The sequence below is a fragment of the Muntiacus reevesi genome, chromosome 2, assembly GCF_963930625.1.
Source record: "Muntiacus reevesi chromosome 2, mMunRee1.1, whole genome shotgun sequence".
Lineage (NCBI taxonomy): Eukaryota > Metazoa > Chordata > Mammalia > Artiodactyla > Cervidae > Muntiacus > Muntiacus reevesi.
This window is the reverse complement of record NC_089250.1, coordinates 269,750,276-269,762,556: the sequence shown is the minus strand read 5'-3', so window position 1 is coordinate 269,762,556 and position 12,281 is coordinate 269,750,276. Positions and strand designations below refer to the sequence as shown.

At 42.5% G+C, this 12,281-nt stretch overlaps 3 protein-coding genes and 1 pseudogene across 3 annotated transcripts in view; 2 read left to right on the top strand and 2 right to left on the bottom strand.

Moving 5' to 3' along the window:
* The window catches only part of LOC136161629 (small ribosomal subunit protein uS14-like), a 539,148-nt gene that overhangs the window by 65,904 nt on the left and 460,963 nt on the right, over positions 1 to 12,281 (top strand). The window lies entirely within an intron of this gene.
* LOC136157556 (zinc finger protein 678-like) overlaps positions 1 to 12,281 on the bottom strand; it is a 466,372-nt pseudogene that overhangs the window by 399,366 nt on the left and 54,725 nt on the right.
* LOC136157568 (zinc finger protein 135-like) overlaps positions 1 to 12,281 on the top strand; it is a 466,540-nt gene that overhangs the window by 400,679 nt on the left and 53,580 nt on the right. The window lies entirely within an intron of this gene.
* Positions 2,556 to 4,124, bottom strand: LOC136157558 (zinc finger protein 429-like). The gene is given in 1 exon segment (XM_065919406.1): positions 2,556 to 4,124. A coding segment is annotated over 1 exon segment (1,569 nt).

Genomic DNA, 12,281 nt, shown 5'->3' with positions numbered 1-12,281 from the left:
AGCTTTAGAATGCTTCTCCCTCATGTCCCAGAGCCTCTTCTCAGGTGTCTCTGTGCATCAAGGCTGCCCGGAGAACTTGAAGCATCCTCACCGAGAATTAATGACTTTTCTTGTGGCTAAGAATCCTCCTGCCAACGCAGGGGACACGGGTTCCATGCCCGACCATTAAGATCCCACGGGCCGCGGTGCAGCTAAGCCCGTGCCCACAAGTACTGAGCCTGTGCTCTGGAGCCCTGGAGCTGCAACTACTGAAGTGTGTGCCCTGGAGCCCGCGCTGCACGAGAGAAGCCCCCGCAGTGAGAAACCCGTGCACCACACCTAGAGAAAAGCCCGCATAGCAACAGAGACCCAGCGTAGCCGGAAATAAATGAATGGATAAATCAAAATAGAAGGACCTGGGATTTAGGAGGACGGCTGGTTATAAGGGCTGCTAGGGAAGACCTATGAGGAATTTACATTTGCTTATGAATTTGCAGGCTGTTATCTAGCACGTGTGCTTATGTGAATAACTGGTGTCAAAGCAAGGCACGTGCAGGCCACCAGTCTACACAAATGATGCTAAGGCAGCAATATAATGGTCAGTGTAAGTAACTCTCGCCAATACTCCTATGCAATCCATACTGTAAGCATCATAATGTCCCAGATGTTAAAAACGAGGAAATGATGCACTGTACCATTTATGGAAAATATGATCTCAAGTTATTTGTGGGTTATGGCCAGTAGAAAAAGAGGAGTTACCATGAGATGTCATTCTACGTGCATCCTAAGTCACTTCAGACGTGTCCAACTCTTTGTGACCACGTGGAGTGTAGCCTGCCAGACTTCTCTGTGCATGGGATTCTCCAGGCAAGAACACTGGAATGGGTTGCCCTGCCCTCCTCCAGGGGATCTTCCGGAACCAGGGATCGAACCAGTGTCTCTTATGTCTCTGGCATTGGCAGACAAATTCTTTACCACTAGCACTACCTGGGAAGCCCCATGAGATGTCATCCTACTCTGTTACAGATACTTTGTATTCACCATCAGTTAGTGACGACTTAAAAAAACCCCAGGGGGATGTTAATGCTTCTATCAGTGTTAACATTGGTGGTGGAATACATGTGTACATGCTCAGTTGTGTCTGACTCTTGGCAACCCCATGCACTGGAGCCCACCAGCCTCCTCTGTCAATGGGATTTCCCATGGCAAAAATATTGGAGTGGGTTGCCATTTCCTTCTCCAGGGGATCTTCCTGACCCAGGGATCAAACCTACATCTCCTGTGTCTCCTGCATTGGCAGGCAGGTTCTTTACCACTGAACCACCTGGAAACTTGTTACTGATGAGAACACTTCATCAATTATACATCAAGTTTAATATATGAAAAGCCGTTCACTTTTATTAATTAACATATAGTAAGTTCACACATAATCTAAATAAAACTTTCCAAAGTTTATAATCTTTGATCAAATACAAATTACAAGCATTTGGAAACATTCTTGTTCTTCTGATACAATGGTCAGAGAAATGTGATATTTATGGTTTACAAAACAGAGAGAGCCAAAATTTAGTAAACAAGGATGTACATTAATTACATGACCTTTCAGGAAAAGGTTACATAGATTTTTCTTGGGTATCTGTGAAGATTTCCTGATTCCTACCATGTCAACTAAAATTCATGACTTCTAGTTATTGCAGTTAGAAACATACATCAAGATTTCGGTGAACTGCCATCTTTATATCCATAAAAAACCATTGGCACAACTATTTAAAATTTAGACTCTCTTACTTTAATACAAAGAATTATTCTCTGAACACTTACCTAATGGTGACATAGAGGAATGTTTTAAACAATGATAGTCATCACCTTCATTTAGACTTCCACTATACATTTCACATTACAAGATCCTTAATAGTCCATAGAAAAGTAGATAAAAATTGTTTCCACCTAATATAGAAGGGTCTTGTTTAACTTTGAGACAGCAAAGATCAAGAATATTAGTTTTTAAAAAAGCATGTGAGTTCACATACACACTAGAAACAAAGGTCTAGCCTGTAGTAATTTGAAAGTTGAGTTATATTAAATTTTATTTTCACATAATGTCAATATGAACAAGGATACAATGATAATAATTATATTGTCCAACATCTCTCACCTTGATCCTATGGTCCAAGTAACAAATAAGTTTTCTAAGTGTTTTAACTATGGATTATTTTCTATAATATCCTGATTTAAAGTAATACCAGAAAAGCGTTATTGACTGAATGCTATCTTTGATGAATTCTCTGATATTTATTTAGACCTGAGTTTTTAAATTCGTTTTGTACATTTCTCACAGCATTAAACGTTCTTCCCAAGATGAACCCTCTGGCATTTTCTGATGTGTATGCTTAGGACAAACCTGTTTCCTCACTTATTACATTTGTAGGGTCTGTCTCCAGCACACGCTCTCTGATGCTGAGTGAGGTGACGGTTCACTTCAAGGCTCTGTCACATTATTTATATTTGTAAGACTACTTGGCAGTATGAATTATATTATGGCTAGTAAGGTTTGAGTGTCAGTTAAAAGCTTTGCCTCATTCTTTACATTTGTATGGTTTCTCCCCAGTATGAATTCGCCTATGTTTATTAAGGTTTGAACTCTGATTAAAGGCTTTGCCACATTCTGTACATTTATAAGGCTTCTCTCTTGTATGAATTCGCCTATGTTTATTAAGGTTTGAACTCTGATTAAAGGCTTTGCCACATTCTGTACATTTATAAGGCTTCTCTCCTGTATGAATTCGCTGATGTTGAATAACATATGAACGCCTGATAAAGGCTTTGCCACATTCTGTACATTTATAAGGCTTCTCCCCAGTATGAATTCTCTGATGTCGATTAAGATTTGAGGAACTGATAAAAGCTATGCCACATTCTTAACACTTGGATGGTTTCTCCCCAGTATGGATTCGCTGATGTTGAGTAACTGCCATACTTTGCTTAAAAGCTTTCCCACAATTCTGACATTTATATGGCTTCTCCCCAGTATGGATTTGCTGATGTCGATTAAGATTTGAGCAATAGCTAAAAGCTTTGCCACATTCTCGACACTTGTATGGTTTTTCCCCAGTATGGATTCGCTGATGTCGATGAAGATTTGAGCAATAGCTAAAAGCTTTGCCACATTCTCTACACTTGTATGGTTTTTCCCCAGTATGGATTCGCTGATGTTCTATAAGTGTCGTACTTTTGTTAAAGGCTTTCCCACAATTCTGACATTTGTATGGCTTCTCCCCAGTATGGATTCGCTGATGACGAGTAAGTGCCATACTTTGGTTAAAGGCTTTCCCACAATTCTGACATTTATATGGTTTTTCCCCAGTGTGGATTCGCCTATGTTGATTAAGGTTTGAATTCCGAGTAAAGGCTTTGCCACATTCTGTACATTTGTAAGTCTTCTCTGCAGTATGAGTTCTGAGATGTCGAGTAAAGTTTGAGGGCTTGCTAAAGGTTTTGCCACATTCTGTGCATTGGTTAGGTTTCCCTTCAGTATGGGTTTTCCTGTGTCCGTTTAGATCTGATAATTGAGGAAAGACTTTCCCACATTTATTCCACTTGCCGTGGTCCCCCGTAGCATGAATACTCGGATGTTGAGTAAGTTGTGGTGACTGGTTAGAAACTTGACCACATTCACTAAATTTGTAATTGTTTTCTTCAGTGTGGATATTCCTATCTGTAATAAGATTTGAGCTTTGATAGAAGACATTTCTATATTCATCCCATTCATCATGGTTCTCTAAACACTGAGTTCTCTGATGATTCATGAGACCTGAGTCTTGGTCAAAGTGATTCCCAGGTTCAAGGCATGGGTAGATTCTGGCTCCATCATAAATACTGTTGTAATAACTGAAGATGGAGCTCTCGCTTAAGGCCTCACTCGCTGGATTACACAGGGAAGGTTGTTCCGCATTATCTGTACTATGACACCCATTGAATGACGGCGGCCAGATAAAGACTCTCTCATTATTATCGACATAACAGATATTGGAATAGGGAGAAAATGTTTCTTGTTGGAAAAATAATGAGCCCTCACTAAAGGATCTCTCAACTTGATCATCGTGAGATTTTCTTCCTTCATTTTCAAATCGCTGGCTTTCAGACATGTATGACTGACTGTTTAATTCAAACCTATGTTCATGCTGGTTTGAGTGATTATTTATAGCATAGACTAGGTGACTTTCCATGTTTTCAAAATTTCACATCAGAGAATATGTATCTCTTTTTAATTATATGGGTCCTTGCTTACAAAAACATATTTTTCTGCCGAACTTATTGACTTCAAATGGGATTTTTTCCAATTTGACACACATCCTCAATTTCTTTTGGCAATCATGTTTTCATCATGGATAATTGTCCCGATTTGGTTACATCTAAAACAACATCTTTTTGCCCTTCACAGGCCCCCTTACTTTCCCAGTCTTTCATTAAGTAGAGATTTCCAAGCTGAGAGCTCTCAGAACTTCCCAGCACCTCACACATGAATCTCCTATGCACGGCTTCTTTGGGAACAAACCCTGGGTGTCATGAGAAGATATCACTGGAAGATAACAAGTAACCGAGATCCCACTTAGTACTTGGAGTGAATATGCTTTACAGTTGTATGCAATACTGACAAACCCTTAGCTAGATTAAGAAGAGGTGAGATGCAAGTAAGATCAGAAGTAAAAACAACGGCCCTGTACATGTTACATAGAACAAAAAGTCATTCTATCAGGTTACGATGAAAGATACTATACCAAAAAGTTGAATACCTCAAAGAAAGATTCAATTCTTAGAAACACAGAACACCTTAGATGTTAGCATGAGTGAATTAAAAAATTATAACACACCTAAAACTATTAGTAAAGAGTTAAAAAGTAATTTAAAAAATCCCTCGATTAGATGAATTAACTGGAAAATTTCAGCAAGCTTTCAAGAAAAATAAATATCAATTCTCCATAAAGGATCACCATGTACATACTACTATATTTAAAATGGATAGCCAACAAGTTCCTGCTGTACTGCAGAGGGAACTCTGCTCAATGTCATGTGGCTGCCTGGATGGGAGGGGAATCTGGGGGAGAACGGACACATGTACATGGATGGCTGAGTCACTCTGCTGCCCACAACATTGTTCATCGGTTATACTCCAGTACAGAGTCACGTTTGAAGTTTCCATTGGAAACTGGAAAGCAGGAAGCATATATCTGCTCCCAGTATTTCTGGAATTTTGTCAACTAATCCCAGCATCTCCACAACTCTCCTCACACGTTTCTGACTTGAGGCAGAGTCAGGAATTTGGGAAGGCCTTAAGGCAGACTTTGTCAGAACTGTAAGCAGCTTTTCTTAGGTCCCCCAAAGCAGCGAGAGTATGCAGATCCCCAGAGACCAGGAGGAAGGTTTTGGCTCTCAGTGAAAGTGAGGGAAAAACCACTGGAGCTGAAGAACAACACACGGAGGTTTAAGAGCAGAAGAACGGGGAAGATCATGTCCCTCTTTGACAGAAATAAACCCAGGCTTCTCACTCTAGTGAAGCAGGCCTCCCCAGACCACCTGAACAAGTCTGGCTTCCTCTGTGGTCTTTGGACCCCTCACCTGTGTCATCTGCTTCATTCATTCACACCTAGCGCTGGGATTCTTCCTTTTCTCCAAGGGAACCTGCTCGTTAGAAAAATGAACACACACACACAAAGAAAAATGAACAGAATTAGGACTTTGTGTTTAACATATACGCTCTAGTATGTACAAAAACAACCAAGAAGGAACTGCTGTGTAGCCCAGGGAACTATTCTCAATATTTGTAATAACCCATAAGGGAAAGTGTCTGACTTGACTAATGAAAGCCTGTCCTTACAAAACTCAGTATCTCTCCTGAACACAGCTGAGTGCTCATATTTCAGAGCCAATGAGCAGCAAAGAGATACTAGGAGGAAATGGAGTTTCCACCTTAACTGTGTTGGATTGTGCACCCCCCTCACTACGTCTTTCCAAGATTTTATTAAAGATAAACAGAAAAAAATGGAACTTCATGGTGTGAGAATCTAGCAGAAAACACCCGAATCGGTGACCATCAGATGTAATGGGATAAACTGGTGTCAGGTGAGAGAAACACTCGAGAAGACACATGGTCTCTGCTCAGGTACTTTCGGCAAAATTAAGGAAATCTCAATTTATCTTGAGAAAATTTCAGTTTTATGCATTTTTACTCCAAAAATGCCTCCCCCGTTCTCCCCTAATAGCACATTTAAACAATAGACCTTTCTTACCAATGTAGAGAATAGTCAGATTTTTTTCAAAAGTCTCTAAGGAATTCTAGACTGTGAGGAAAGCTGAGCGCCCAAAAATTGATGCTTTTGAACTACGATATTGGAGAAGACTCTTGAGAGTCCCTTGGACTGCAAGGAGTCCCTGCTGAAGGAGATCAGTCCTGGGTGTTCATTGGAAGGACTGATGCTGAAGCTGAAACTACAATACTTTGGCCACCTTATGAGAAGAGTTGACTCATTGGAAAAGACCCTGATGCTGGGAGAGATTGGGGGCAGGAGGAGAAGGGGATGACAGAGGATGAGATGGCTGGATGGTGTCAACGACTAGATAGGCATGAGTTAGAGTAAACTCCAAGAGTTGGTCATGGACAGGGAGGCCTGGCGTGCTGTGATTCACGGGGTCGCAAAGAGTTGGACACGACTGAGCGACTACACTGAACTGAAGAGTTGCTCAGTCGTGTCTGACTCTTTGCGACCCCACCCCATCCCAAGGGGAATTCTGCATATCAAAGCGTTCCCTTGTTGATCTTTCCAAAAGGGAATATTTTGAAAAACTGAAAGCTGTTCATTCCCACTGGGAATGCTTCATGCCCTGTAGGGAGCCTGGAGGCAGAAAAGAAGAGGCCCATGCACAGAGAAGAGCCAGATTGTGACTCATAAAATAAAAGAAAAAATAGGATTTAATAGTTGAAAACCACCTCGCCAGGCAAGAATATCAGAAAAAGAGAATTAAAGATGTATATGTTTTCAATCCAGGGCATTTAAGGAGGAAAAAGCAGACACAGCCTCTCACCTGGATCAGGACATTCCCCTGAGAAGCTGCCATTCCCTCCTCTTCTTCCTCCTGCCCTGGGTCGTTTTCGCTTCACGACTCTGGAGGAATCACCTCAGCATCGTGAGATTACACCTCCAGAGGTGCCAGCACAGCTCCTTCGCCTGCTCCCAACACCCCCACAGGCAGAAGGACCTTGAAAAGCGAGAAAGGCCGACCTCTCCTGTCCTTCGTCTCAGGCGAGATTCAGGACAATCAGCTCCTCCGTGGAGACCAATCTATCAAATTGTTGTTGTTGTCGCCGTCTACTCTTCTTTCTTCATATAAATTCCCCCAAATTGTGCTCACACGGGTGTGTGGGTTGCACTGACTTGCCCCTTTAAAGCCCACGCAGAGCAGAACTTGCTGCCTCTCCGCGGACTGACGCTGGGCCTCAGCTCTCACAAATGGACCAGGAGTCTCCTCCTTCTAAGGGCCCCCCTTAGATACCCCTGGAGCACTTCCTACACAGCACACTGGGGCTCCCACAGGCCCAAGAGAGAACTCAGGGGAGGGCGCCGGGGAGGTCATTTCCTAACACCGGTCACGTGACCCTGATGGGAAACAGATGGAAACCACTTGGCCAATGGTTCAGATTCTTCCTGAACCATTTCAGTGAATTGAACCCCTCGAGGTCAGGTCCCCACTCTAAGAAGTTATGAATCTGCAGGTCTGAGGTGGGGCCGTGAAATGAGTCTTCAGCAAGTTCCCTGTTTGTTCTGATGCTTCTCCCCCAAGACCCACACTCAGGAGCCCTGGGCTTCAGCCCTCACACTCAGCACAGCTGAGACCTCTCAGGAGGGGAGGGTTTAGGGTGGGAATTTCTGAGGGAGGTCAGGCTAGAACCAGGCAGAGAAAGCTGCAATTCTTGGGGTTCAGGCCTTTCTAAGTGACCCTGGGTGAAGTGCTCTGGGCTCCCCAGGCTGAGTGTGGATGGGTCCATTCAAACCAGAGGAGCAGGATTCTGGTCAGCTCTGAGGGTTTCACTGAAGGGGGTCCTGTGAAGTAGACCCGGGGGTTCAGCAAGACTGCTGGTCTCAAGGAAGGGGGTCACCTAGAGCAGGTGCTCACAGGACTGGCAGGTGTGAGTTCAAGGACCTGCAGGCTGCCTGCTCCCCAGACAGACGCTGAGGCAGCAACAGCATGGAGCAGTTCAGGGGAGCTCTCAGCAGCACTCTGTAGGATCCTTCTTGTTAGAGCCGTCACCATGCCCCAGCAGTTACGGGGCGCAGGGGAAGGTACATGCAGAATTGATGGAAAATATATTATCACATTGTTTGAGGGTTAAGGGTAGTGAGGTAACTAATTGTTACAGATGTTATCCTCTGTGCTACCTAATAGTTTATTGTCACAATCTCTCCCCCGTAACCTTAAGGAAGGTGGGAGAGTTTAATGTTGGTGGTGGGTTAACACTTCATTCATTACACATCAACTTTATCACCAAAAACCATTCAATTTTATTAATTAACATATAAGAATATCACACATAGTCATAATAAAACCTTTTACAATCCACTGTGTGACCTTAATTAAAATACAGATTTACAAACATAGACAACAATATTCATTGCTCTGATACAATGAGCTGAGAATTGTGACTTCTGTGGTTACAAAATAGAGGCTAATCATTTAATAAACAAGATGTAACTAGCTACATGACTCTTCTGGGAAGCCTTTCACATACTTTTCTAGGGTTATCAGAGATGTCGTTATCACAAACATGTCAACTAATATTCATGACTTTGGTTGATATGATAAAGATGCGTCAAGATTCCAGTGAACTATCATTGTCTTATCCTTAATAAGCAAATGATATAACTATTGAAAATTTAGAACAATCCTTTGTCTTACTTTGATACATGGAATTAATTCCAATACATTCTTTGATATTTATTTAGATTTGATTAAATACTTTGCTACTTTTTTTTTAAACATCATTCACTTGTCTTTCTTGTATCAACCCTCTCCTGTTTTCTAAACTACATTTGGGACGAACCTCTTTCATCACTTATTACATTACTAGAGTGCTGGGGTCCAGCCTCGGCAGGATCCAGGGGGTACCCTCAGGATGAACGGCGTCGGCGAGAGAGAGAGACGTGAGACTAGCCTTGATAGGGCCAAGTCTGCGAGGGGGAGAGAGAGAGAAAGAGAGAGAGAGACAGAATGACCAGATGGGGGTGCAGAGAGTCTGGAAGAGTCTGGCAATGCTTTATTTTTTACCATAGCTTTTATACCCTAAGTTAGTACATTTCTAAGGGGAAGATAGTTTAGCATTACGTCAGCTTGTCCTTTATGAAACCAGGGTGTTTTCTGCATACTTCTTTGTTTATGCGGGTCTTGTACATTATCTTCTGGCCTTGGGGCTATTAACATTTTATGCAGGTCAGGTGATTGTAAACCTATTTTCCGTTTTTATGGTGACCTTAACTGAAAGGTAACAGGGTCATAGGGAGATAGTACAGAGTAGAATTATATTCTTGTTAATACAAAAATTAATCTTTCTGCAAAAGTTGTCAGTTGTGTTTATCTAAGAAGTTTACTCCATACAGACTCTGCGGCTTCAGGGAGGCAGCTTCTGCCTAGTACTCCTGGCTGACAATTAACAACCATCTCATTGTTACCACACTAGGGCTAAGTTCTTATTTCCCTGGATCTTTAACTATATTGACAATGGTTTTTATAACACAATCTTAGCACATTAAAGGCAAAAATACAGCAAGCAAAACACAGCAAGCAAATCACAACCCAATAACCACCTATAGAATAATTTTCTTATGTTTTCTAATAGGACTCCTTTACCCCTTAAAAGGGCTCTATATCTATTAGGGCTTTTATATAATCAGGTTCTTTATGCTATTTTATGATTAGGATATTATAAGCAATCATGCATATTAGTACCAAGGGCATAAAGGCATTTGGCTAACAAACTACCAGCAAAGGAGTTTAAATTAAAACACTCCTCTCACCCTAAATAATTTCATAAAATACCACCACCTGGGAAACTTATTGATTAAAATTCTAAATTGATTCTTATTTGGGAAGAGATCGGGGAAGGCCTTCCTGCCTGTGTCAGAGGAATTAGGGAGTAGTCCATTGAGGCAGGCATCAGAAAGACAGATATCATCTTTAAGGTGAGAGCTGGGGGCAGCTTTCCGAAATCCCTGAAAACCTGATCTGCCTTGCCTGTCAGGCTTTCTCCTCGTGACCTTGTCATGGGTGGGATCTCATGAGCTGGCCTTTTCGAAAAACCCCTGAAAACCTGATACGCCTTGCCCGTCAGGTTTTTTCCCTTACAGCCTTGTTAGGGGTAGGGTCTCGTGTGTTGGCTCCCGGCACTAGAGTTTCTCTCCAGAATGTACACTGCATATGCATTAAATAACCAGGCTGATGATATACAGCCTTGACATTCTCCTTTCCCAGTTTGGAACCAGTCTGTTGTTCCATGTCCGGTTCTAACTGTTGCTTCTTGACCTGCATACAGGTTTCTCAGGGGGCAGCTAAGGTGGTCTGGTATTCTCACCTGTTTAAGAATTTTCCACAGTTTGTGGTGATCCACATAGTCAAACGCTTTAGTGTAGTCAATAAAGCAGAAGTGGATGTTTTTCTGGAATTCCCTTTTTCTGTGATCCAATGAATGTTGGCAATTTAATCTGCAATTTCCAAATCCGGCTTGTACATCTGGAAGTTCTCAGTTCACGTACAGTTGAAGGCTGGCTTGAAGGATTTTGAGCATTACCTTGGTAGCATGTGAAATGAGTGCTATTGTGCAGTAGTTTGAACATTCTTTGGCATTGCCCTTTTTGGGGACTGCAATGAAAACTGACCTTTTCCAGTCCTGTGGCCACTGCTGAGTTTTCCAAATTTGCTGGCATACCTAGTGAAGCACTTTCATAGCATCATCTTTTAGGATTTAAAATAGCTCAGCTGGAATTCCATCACCTCCACTAGCCTTGTTGGTAGTAATTCTTTCTAAGGCCCAGTTGACTTCACACTCCAGGATGTCTGGCTCTAGGTGAGTGACACCATTGTGGTTATCTGGGTCATTAAGACCTTTTTTGTACAGTTCTTCTGGGTATTCTTGCCACCTCTTCTTAATCTCTTCTGCTTCTGTTAGGTCCATACCATTTCTGTCCTTTATTGAGCCCATCTTTGCATGAAATGTTCCCTTGGTATCTCTGATTTTTGTGAAGAGATCTCTAGTCTTTCCCATTCTATTGTTTTCTTCTGTTTTTTTTACATTGATCTCTCAGGAAGGCTTTCTTATCTCTCCTTGCTCTTCTTTGGAGCTCTGCTTTCAAATGCGTATATCCTTCCTTTCCTCCTTTGCCTTTCGCTTCTCTACTTTTCTCAGCTATTTGTAAGGCCTCCTCAGACAGCCATCTTGCTGTCCACATAGGTGGTCTAGCGGCTCCTGGTTACTGCGTTATGGCCTCGTCCAGTGACGTTGCACTGCGCGCCCTGTCAGCGGAATCTCTGCCAGGCCTGGGAACGAACATTCCTAGCACCATGGCTCAAACCAGATGTGAAATGCCACCAAAACCGTGGTCAGACTTACGGCCATGAAGGGGCCATGCTGACAGGAAGCTGGCTCCTGCTGTCTGCTCCTGCGAAGATTAAATCAGGAGCCACCGCCACTGTTGGCCTTCAGCACCCCCTGAAAGGCGCTGAGGGGGGAGGTCAGGAGCGCGGACTCTGTGCTCTGGGAGAACTGGCAGGACAGGCCTGCAGACAGTCAGATGTTTTCAGGTAAAGATTTTCATGAGCCCAGATTCCTGCCTCTTCTCATGCCTAGAGAAGCACTAAAATCAGTAACTCTGACAACTGCTCTGGGTTTTGTGATTTTTTTGTGTTCTAATAATAGCACATCAGAGGTTAAACTCTATTTAGATAAATCTAAACAACTGGCTACCAGGCTAAAGGTCTCCTTACAGTGCTAGATCTAGACTGGAAATCAAGCTTACTCTCCTGGAAAAAAAAAAAAATGAGAGATCTACTTTGCTTATTAATGTTCAAGTTTTCACTCCTCCAACTACTTCGACTGAGTCTGTCACACCTCCCTTAGTCACTCTGGGCTAATACAAACGACATCAAAGCATGTGAGACCACAGCAGAAGGCTACATTCCCTTGGAGAGGGTAGCACAAGTGCTGACTCTATCTAGATCAAAATTGCTAAAAAACATAACTTGGCTCTTACTCCTGCTTG